At 32.9% G+C, this 10,745-nt stretch overlaps 1 protein-coding gene across 1 annotated transcript; it reads left to right on the top strand.

The window, feature by feature from the left end:
• The first annotated feature begins 630 nt into the window (after positions 1 to 630).
• LOC149169642 (reticulon-like protein B6) lies at positions 631 to 1,848 on the top strand. The gene is made up of 5 exons (XM_089425278.1): positions 631 to 772; positions 866 to 1,052; positions 1,164 to 1,308; positions 1,412 to 1,481; positions 1,643 to 1,848. The coding sequence occupies exons 1-5, from the start codon at positions 631 to 633 to the stop codon at positions 1,846 to 1,848; spliced, it is 750 nt and encodes a 249-aa protein (XP_089281404.1).
• Positions 1,849 to 10,745: the final 8,897 nt, after the last annotated feature.

Genomic DNA, 10,745 nt, shown 5'->3' with positions numbered 1-10,745 from the left:
GAACTCCATATGTTAAAAAAAAAATTAAAAAATAATAAACATCTCAAAGATAATTATCATATCCACTTATAAATAAATAAATAAAAATTATAATTATTGAATTGAGGCTTCTGTGATCCATAATAAGTTTATGAGAGATTTCTCGGAGTAAATCACATGATATTTCATTGTGGTTCATCGTCAGGGCAAGTTGAATGAACGGATCTCACTTTGCATGTTAAATAGATAGAGCAGAACACCCAACGACTATTTGACCAGGTAACAGCTATATTGACAACAGCTAGATTTGACTGGGAAATTATAACTTAATTATTCTTATGATTTATAAAATAATAATAATAATAATGTCAATAATATTTTTTATCAAAAATATTTATTAATTATTTAATTTAGATAATAAAATTGTTATTTAATGTTAAAAATAAAAATAAAAAATTAAACATGGCCTAAATTTGGAGTACGAAATAAACGGTTGTAATCTAAGGGACACGACTTTTCTCCCGTGATATGAATGGTAGTCCAGAATATAATATGAATTACAGTCCACACCATAATTATTCAATGACATCACTGCACAACTTCCAATAAATCGCCGGAATTTCAGAGATTGAAGCACACTGCTACAAAAACATGACTAACACTTTCAGGGACTCGGAAAAACAAATGGCTTCGGAACTAGACGTGCAGACCACCCACCTTAATCCGGCCAAATTCTGTATACCATCTGAAACGGGAAAGCCAGTTCAAAAAATTCTACCTAGCGAAGGGAAATGTATGTCCTTAGTTCCTAAGATATGTTAGTATTTGTCAATTATGTAATGAGTTGGGTTGGGATATTAACTGAGTGGAGATTATTGGTTTGCAGTTGCTGATGTGTTGATGTGGAGAAAGAAGAAGTTATCAGCTGCGTTTCTGAGTCTTGCAACAGTGATATGGGTGCTGTTCCAATACATCGAGTATAGTATGGTTTCTCTCATTTGCCAGCTTCTCCTTGTGTACGTGCTGGTTGTGTTTGTCTACAACAATGCAGTTGAATTCATGAGTATCACAATGTCAGCCATCCACCCTTTTCTGTGCTTTCTTCTTTTCTACTCACCAACATTATGAACTTATTTCTGACTTATCTCCACAAACTGTCACTGACTTTTTCGTTTACATTACAGATTTGCCCCACCTCCCATTCCGAAGATTAGTTTTACCGAAGAAGTTATTGTAAAGGCAGCGACTGTTCTAAGTGTTGAAGCCAATCTTTTTTCAGATTTTCTGTACGACGCTTCATCAGGGAGGGACGGAAAGAAATTTGTCATGGTAATGCTTTATAAGAATTGAACCCACACCATTCAAATTATATCTTGTTCTGTGGACATGGATCCCATCTAATAAATTATTAACGCGTAATTGATCAATACAGGTTGTTGCTGGCTTATCCATACTGTCTGTGATCGGTGCTTGGTGCAGTTTTCTTACTTTGCTTTACATTGGTGAGTAAGATTTTTTAATTGATTTTTTTTTCTAGAATTTGATAGATAACATAGCGTCAATTATTTCACCCTTGGATTCCAAAATATTTAATGATATATAGCCGCTAGTTGGCTGTGAATTTACAATTCACAATTTACTTATTGTGGGTGTTTTTGGTCAGGTTTTGTGGTTTCTTTGACGTTGCCCGCCCTTTACCATAAATACGAAGACAAGATTGATCGCCTTGTAGATAGAGCCAGCGTGGAAATTAAGAGACCCTATGTGCATATTTCAGATAAAGTCACTGCGGCAAAGAAGAAACTATACATGTGGTTCGATGACAGAGTGTTGAGAAAGATTCTAAGGCGTCGAGTGAAGCCAGAATAAATCTTTCAAACCAAGAAATCCTTTCCTTTGTCTTCTCAACGAATTTTGAAATACTACGTGAAACGATCATATAACAGCATTGAAATGAAGTCATTGAATTTCTGCCACGCCCTATTTCATAACATGTTTGTCTGCGTTTCCTATTTCAATTCATCATATTTTGTGTGCGCTAATACCTTCGGAGACATATTGGCTGTATCTTGTTCGATAATGGTAGACAAGAACAACACCCTTTGACACCCATAGCATGTCCTTCACTTTCAGCATACCTTCTAACTCAAGTTGGAGTATCACTATTCCAACTCCCTTTATTGCATGCTTTGTGTAAGCACCAAACTCCACATGTAATTCTAAGTCTTCACTATGTCAGGTTGACAAACAATTCTGGTGCTCCTTTCATATGCCACGTTGCTCCACTGTTGAGTATCCATGTATTAGTTGGTATGGCGTTTGAGGAATGATAGGAAATAAGTGAGGATTTAGTTCGAACTTCCCAGTAAAATCTCCTAATGAGTTTTTGTTGGCAAAGGTGCAACTTTTCTTTCTTTCTAGCCACTATGAATCACAGTGTCATGTTTTATGACATGTATTTTTTTTTATCTTAGTTAGTCATTCTTTGATTTTGAGAGTGACTACTCACTTTCGCTCGAACCTTTTCCTTTTCTCTTTATTATCTTACTAATAAGAGCTAGGTCCTCATCACCTTCCTTTTTGTTGCCTTTTCCCTTCAGCCACACCCTAATCTCTTCTTAGATGTAGTCATCACATAGCCTCTCAAATGAGTATTGTTCCTTTCGAAAACAATTTTTTTTACTAAAGGGTCGCATATCTCTAGGAAGCCACTCAGCGCCATGTTTACTACTTTGCTTCATGCACCTTTTTCCCCATGACTATAAGTTAATCATGGATATGAGTGATCTTCAATAGGTAACTTGTCACTATGTCAGATCTAGTCATCTACATAGATTAGAATTTGTCCCTCAACACCATTTTCCTTTTAACGATCTTGCTCTGGTATAAATCCACCAAAGAATAAACCATCTCCTTGGTTGAGTTTTTCCCAAACAAGTGAGGGGTTAAATGGTCCTTCAATTCGTCTAAGAGTACCCTTTGTCTTTTATCTCCCTCTTACCTAGGACAATATTCTCTTTGGCATCTATCAACATTTTCCTTGAGAACTAAGGTGACCCTAGCCTTCCTAGATAGGAAACTTGAGGCTCCATACAACTTCTCCTTTGAGCAAAGACCCATTTCAGTCATCTTTACCTGATCTCAACTAAAATAGTATGTTACTTCTATAACTTTCATATACATTGTATGGTATCTAACTATGGTATAATGTCCCTATATGCTATGTACAACTTTTGTACATGTTTATGGACTTCTTTGTGGCATTGTATGGACTATATGGCCACATAAATGTGCTTATGTGCATAAGATGCTATTGTTTTTGCTACCTCTCAGCTTATGACACTAATCCCTGATAGGTGTTGCACCCTCTTGACTTACATGGCTCCACTTTCTTAAGTGTCTTAGCTAGCTTAGACCCTTGAACTCATGGATTTTTGCTTACACAACCCATGGTCCCTCTATTTGCCATGGCTAGACCCACTTTGCCCCTGTGTTGCGGTTCTAATTTTTTTTGCAGTGCCAACCACCCCCATCTTTGCATGTGCCTTGCATTAGTTGCCTCTAGTCTCGTGCTTTAGCGTAACACACTTCCATGTGTGTTCATCCCTTATGATTGTACCTTGCAATAGATGGGGATCGTGGTCAAAGAAATTTAAATCTATGCCTAGTGTGATCATGGTCAAACCTAACCTTGGTGATGCTTATACAAACCTCGCACCGTAAGAATGGCCTATCATTGTTTTTGCTTTAATACCATGTTAAATACTAAACCTAGCATCCAACAATTAGTTCATAGCAAATTATTATGATCTTCTAAATAAGAGAACTACTATGTTCTTAACAAAATTATTCAGTGGAAGAAAAAATATTAATCAATCTCAGTCACATGTGACAAATACAATTTTTGCCCAATTAATAGTCCTTCATTAACTTAATAATATGAATCTACTTGGCCCCTTGTTCTGGGATAGTGGTCCAACTAAGCAAAATACATCATAAAGCATACATTGGATTTCATCCATCGTAGATTTGTCCTTGATTTTCTTAGTTGATCTAGATCTCCAATATTTTATTGTTGCACATTTGTTAAATTAGACACACATGAGTATCTTAGTCTTCATTTGAGAAAATCCTCTCTCAATGGCTTTTGTCATTGTATGGTATGTCTTTCTCTTTTCCTTTCTTTATATATATTTTTTAGTTAAATCCCTAACCCTAATCTCCAAAGTGATAGATGACCAAGATTAGATCCTATCTCACTTGAGAGTAACAATTTAGATAAAAACATAATCATTAAATTAAATAATTTACTTTTCCTAAGTTTCTTTAGAATAATATAAGTAACTAAATGTTTTTCCTAAGTTATTTTTAGGCTAAGTTTCAATAACAACTTATTCAATACCTAAGTGTCCTAAAAATATTTTAGGCAACTTCTACACACTTAAACACTTAAGCATATAAAAAGTGCCTACTTGAGATACATCATCAACATTTACTTGGTTAAATTTCTATTTTGCTAGGTGATTTACTTAATCAAATTTCTCTTTTGTTGAGTCCTTTATACATGCACACTAGTTATAAATTTTCTTATCATTATGATTCAATAATTTTATTTTATTTTTAAAATATAAAGGAAAATGTTCTATTAATATCTACAATTTAGACCAAACTCCTATAACTTGGATAGTAAAAACTTATTGTTTTGAACTTTGTGGGTCTTCATTACTTATGTAATATCTATCTAGTACACTACTCAAGTATACTACTAATTGTATTTATGTCACTCCCTCTACTATGTTTAGAGTCATTGGTCCATGCACCAAAACTCTATTAGATTCGAGATTTTGTGATTTCCTTCCAAGTTTTACTCTTGGGCTTGCTTGGAGCCCCTATTTCCATCACCCTCCATATATTAGAAGGCGTTACATGTGGTCTTTATATTTCTTATTCATTATCTTCGATCTTCTTTTATTTGATTAGTTGGCTACATCACTTGGTTTTTTTTTTTTGTTATTTCCTAGGTATGTTAATCTTCATTCCCACCTTAAAAGTAGTTTCGACATAAGCTCTTGAGTGAGGAGGTAACCTTCTTTACTAAGGGAATCTAGGTCACTCATGCTTTTGCATAATTGATAAATTTATAAATTATCTATGTAATTTGCTTACTCATTTCAATGTGTTGGGTATATATTATCAACATTTATCTTTTATTGGTAATATCATCATTTTAAAGTATTCGATTAAGGTTTATTTTTTCTTTTTGATTATATGTCTTTTTTGTCTAATGGAATAACTAATATAAATTCATTTTAATTTTGGATTTACTAAGGCTTGAGAGGAATCAAAATTCTCAAGATGCAAATTTTTATTTCATTGTAAAATTTAAAGAAAAGCTTGTACCTCAAGTGATTTATGGATTCTAGAGTTAAGATAGATCTATCATCATTTTGAACAACATACTAATAAAATGTTTTAACAATAAGAGGTTGTCACTACTATGTTAACCCTCAGTATAGACTCACTTAAGAGTGCAACAAGTTACTCTATTCAAGAGTGTAAGCATGTCAACATATGAGACTTGAACCTGGGGAATATAATAACTATTCCACCCAATCACCCAGACTAAATTCAATTGAGAGAGAGAGAGTTTTATAACTCACATTAGACAATTTTTTTATTACTAATATATTTTTAATATTATATATAAACTCTATATTAAGAATGAAATAAATTACACAATCTCTTTCACCGTGAAAAATAAAAATATAAAAAAACAATTAATTTAAATTGTTTTATTTTTCTCTATATAAAGTTGATTTAAAATTATGTCATTTGTAAAGTATAGTGAAATATATATTTTTGTTTTAAAATTTATATGTCAACTCCATATATAATAAATTAGACATTATATATTATTAATAATATTGATTTTATATTCTATTTATTAACTCCATATCAAAAATTGAAAAAATAAAATTAAAACAAAAATTGAAATATTTTATTTATGGTAAACATTAATATTTTTGTTATTAATATTTATTTATTTACTAATATAAATATTATTTAATTTTCTTTTAATATATTATTACTTAACCCTATCTCTATCGTACTAAGTTATAGAATATGTCTCGTCAAATAATAAAGTTAACTCTAATAATAAATTTATTAGCTATTTTATTTCATTTTCAAATACACCAAAGTAAATTTGGCCATAAATTTAATTGTTGTTTATTATTAATTTTACTAGAAATACCAAAGACTGGATTAGGTTGCGCTTGCTTCTATTCGCAAATTTACACTATTATTTCATAAACTATGAAAAAAACAAAATCAACTTCATTTATATTTATATTATTTTTAAATTAGTGCATATTTAGTGTCTATATATTTTTATTATTATTAAAATAAAAAAAATTAATTTTTTTATTAACTAAATTTATTATAATTTTTTAATATAATTAATATTTTAATTAATTTAAAAATCTGTCTTTTTCTTATTTTAATTCTTTTAATATTTTTTATTTAATTATATAAGTTTCTTAATGGTATATAATAAATATTATTTATTGAATAATTTAAATTTTAATTAATTAATAACAATATAATATATAAAAATAAGTTTTAAAACATGAAATACTAGGCTTTTTAAAATTGCTTCTAATTTTAGTCAAAACCCTTACTTTCACCTCAAGTGTGGGAATCAACAATTGAAATAAGATGAGGGGATGCCTAGGCTTAGCTGGCCTAGTCTTGGTTCAACCAGTGGTGGATAAAAGAGGAGATCATCCATGGAAGCAAGGATAGTGTCAAAGATACTATCACCTCCAAATTTAAGGATAAACTATGGGATGATAAGGAGCTAAGATATTTTAAGGAGGTGATCAAGACTCCGTGGGACGATATAATTTGTGTGCTTTGCGATAGTAAGAGGGTGGAGGATGAAAAACACTTTCTTTTAAATTGTCTGGCTCTTACTCACATCCTCTCTTATTTCCCTATCATCTATCACACTTCCAATCTTCTTGCCTTGTTAAGTCAGCGCAACTTCAGTGAGCTTCTTTCCCTTATTTTTTAGCACATAAATAAAATTCTGAAAAATTACAATTAGATTCTTCTTTTTCTTGAGGTTGCATAAATAATCTTAATAGACATTAATAATCATCAAATGACCAAAATTACATATATCATTAAAGCTTGGTACGAAGGGATGTAATTTAGATTGAGTTTACAAAATATGACCCAAATTTCAGACGTAGACTTGATATTGACCGCAGTAGCTCATATTTAGTTGCACTGGAAACATATTCGTCCTTTTCTTGCAATGTTGAGAGGGTTACTAATTTAACAGCGTCATTAAAACAGTCCAGAAACATTTGTACGCCGAATCATGGCTTAGGAATCATTAAAATTGATTAAGAAATTTCTCAAAGTGCAAGTACTCAATAGACATTAATATAAGAAGTCCAAAAACTATTCACCGAAATATATTAGCGTAGTTGAGACAACTAACCATTACCCTCTAGTATAAGAAGCTCCAGAAAAACTAGCAACCCTAAAACAATGCTAAATTCCTTCAACAAATATTGCTCCTGAATTTCATTCACAAAGTTGTTTACAAAATCAGTGAGGGATGACAATTCATTAAATCTGGTTTACATCTTTCTTACAAACATATCCTACACATACATACAAATAAATGTAAAGCCTTGTAACTCTTGCCAATCAGCTATACATGACACAATGGTCTCTTATACAGAAATGTACAGATATCTGCTAATCAAATTAAACCAGAGGCTGAGGTAGCTCTCATAAAAAATATTGACAAAAAAGAAGTGTTGGTGATATGCCTGCTACACTGTTTGGTAATGCCAGTGCTTATCAGATTCCTTCGTGTCTGCAATACTAAATGATTACAAAATTCTCGAAGGCACATCCACATTCTTGAGGGTCGCTCAGATCAAGCTGTTTGTTGTCTGGTAGACTGGAAATGTTTAAATCTGTGGTGTCATGGAGAAATGAAACCAATATTAGTATGAGGAATATCAATAGAATAACTTTCTTGGTTCTCTAGGGTTTATGATAGCTCACCATCAGACCAGCTCAAATCTCCATCCGTGAGAGAATCAACGTTACCAGGATCTGAACCCTCAAGCTCTGGAAAGATGCTCAGTTTTCTTTGATCGTCACTGCTGACCACACCACCTTCTTCTTCATCTTGCTGTACAACTTGGCGTGAAGCCCTCTTCTTGGCTGTAGAATTCCAGTGGTTCTTCACTGCGTTCTCTGATCTGTATGTTCATTCAAAGAAAACCCAAATAATAATAGGGATCATCACATTTTTTGCAAAAAAATTATGGGACTTCTGAAAACCCAACATGAACAATAATGATCAGCACCTGCCAGCAAGAAGCTTGGAAATGGATGCCCACTTGTTGCCCAGTTTCTGGTGAGCACAGGCCAAGATCATCTCCTCTTCTTCTGTCCAGGCGTCCTTCTTGATACTTGGATCAAGGTGATTGTGCCATCTGAATGTATTGATATAAACTCATCAAAATCCACTTCGATTATGATTAATATTAAATGAATGAATGAAGGTTTAAAGATCCATTCTAAACCTTAATTAAGATATTTATTTCAAACCCAATTTAAATTTATCAAGATCTATATTTATTTAATATATTTGTTTCAAATCCAGTTGAAATTTATCTCTATATTTAGTTATTTATTTTGTAACTAGGTTGAGTCTAAGCGGACCACATCACAGAAATATTTTATTGATTTAAAAAAGATTTACTAACAGTGAAATGTTATGACCAGGATGGATAGAAGATTTATGACAGTGAGACTTTATGACCATTGAGCTAAACTTATTGAGTATGTCTCTTGGAATAAACAATTATCCATATTAAGATGGTAGGATCAAAATTAAACTAAATTTATTTGAATTTGAACCTCTTTTGAAATAATTTAATACTCCTAAAATAGTGTCAATCCTCAACCTTTTTCCTAAAATAGTGTCAATCCTTAACCTTTTTCTATGAGATTTAAACAGTTTATTACAATTTATAAACACATTTACCATCTAATTCATAATCATCAAATGTAGAATCACTCTGGATTCTTGGAATCTTGATTCATTTTATTACAATTTATAAATACATTTTACCATCTAATTCATAATCATCAAATGTAGAATCACTCTGGATTCTTGGAATCTTGATTCATTTTATTACAATTTATAAACACATTTTACCATCTAATTCATAATCATCAAATGTAGAATCACTCTGGATTCTTGGAATCTTGATTCTTGATGAAATCACTCTGGATTCTTGGAATCTTGATTCTTGATAAATAGAAGATGGATATATTTTCTTGATACACCCAATAGAGGAACTAATGGGTTTCTCTCAGTGCAATTATAGATCTAATCGAATCCTCTGCAAAAATTTTACCTCTCACGGCACTGTTTGCCAATTCGACCAGGAATAGAACGTGCAATGGCCGCCCACCTCTTTGTCCCAAACAGTTCAACCAGCTCGGCCAGCTTCTCATCTTCCTGCAAGCAAACAGTTCCAGACATATGAGATGAACAGCAAGAGGCATTAATGGGCACTATGATTTTCTCATGCTTACCTCTTTAGTCCAGTAGCCCTTGACGAGATTCGGATTCAGAACTTTCTGCCACCTTTGGAGGCACTGCACATCTGATCGCTCCTTGATACTATCCGCTGCATGTCATGAAATTTAACACCCTTTTTGATTAATTGTGGGAATCGACTGATCTGGGGAGATTGAGGTTAATTGGGCGAATTATGATATGGCGAGATTGAGCTTGTTAAATACTTACCAATTTTCCTCCAATCGCTCCCTTTGAATTTCTGGACATTTTTTCTCAGCACTTCATCCTGAAGAACGAACAGTAGGGAGTGGTGGACGGAATTAATCAATCTTACAACTCTGTCATAAAATGTAAGCAGAGCACGAGGGGGAATGAATACCTCCTTCTTGGTCCAGGGACGTTCCGCCATGGGGGTTTTCATCTTCTTACTGGCTGTTCTTCTGAGAAAAATCAAAACCAGAGTTAATCTTGTTGAAGGTTGCAGGTGAGAGAGCTAATGGCAGAAAAAGAAAAGAAGAATGGCAGAGATTATTACCGCTGAGTACAATGGACTTGGAAGTCTTCGTCATCGTCGCTCGACATTCTGCGCTTCGTGCCTGTTCTGAGACGGGGCATCTTTCAAATCGAACGAATGAATTGGCAGAACGATGGATGGATCACGGTGGCTTTATGAAAATTCAGATTGAATTCACAGTCGTGAATGGTCGTTAGAAAAAGTCGAGGAAAGAATTATACAGTTGCTGCTTAAAGAATTATACAGTTGCTGCTTTCTCACTGATGTTGACGTTACGAGGAGATCAGTTTAAATGCAGAAGAGAGCAGCCCAAACAGACCAAAGGATGGAAAGTTCCGATAACCGATCGAGAGTTCCAAACTTTAATGTTGAGTAGAGTAACAGATTACTAACAGTCACTGATATGGTGATCTTGATCCGGATTTCAACGATGATCTCCATTTTTTTTTACTGTAAATTTGGTTTAAAGCGTGGTGTTAGTTAACTATAGGTTAGAATTGGGTTATCTAAATATTTGTTAAAAAATAGTGTAAATTTGTTTTTATACATGTGTTTGTAAATATTGATTGGTTATGAAGATTTGGGGTTAAAAATTAGTGTAAATTTACATGTGTTTGTAAATATTGATTG

The sequence above is a fragment of the Pinus tabuliformis genome, chromosome 4_2 (assembly GCF_031772625.1).
Source record: "Pinus tabuliformis cultivar Carrire ecotype Pingquan chromosome 4_2, CPIR1, whole genome shotgun sequence".
Taxonomy (NCBI): domain Eukaryota; kingdom Viridiplantae; phylum Streptophyta; class Pinopsida; order Pinales; family Pinaceae; genus Pinus; species Pinus tabuliformis.
The sequence above is the reverse complement of the archived record's forward strand: the minus strand, read 5'-3'. Positions and strand labels throughout refer to the sequence as shown.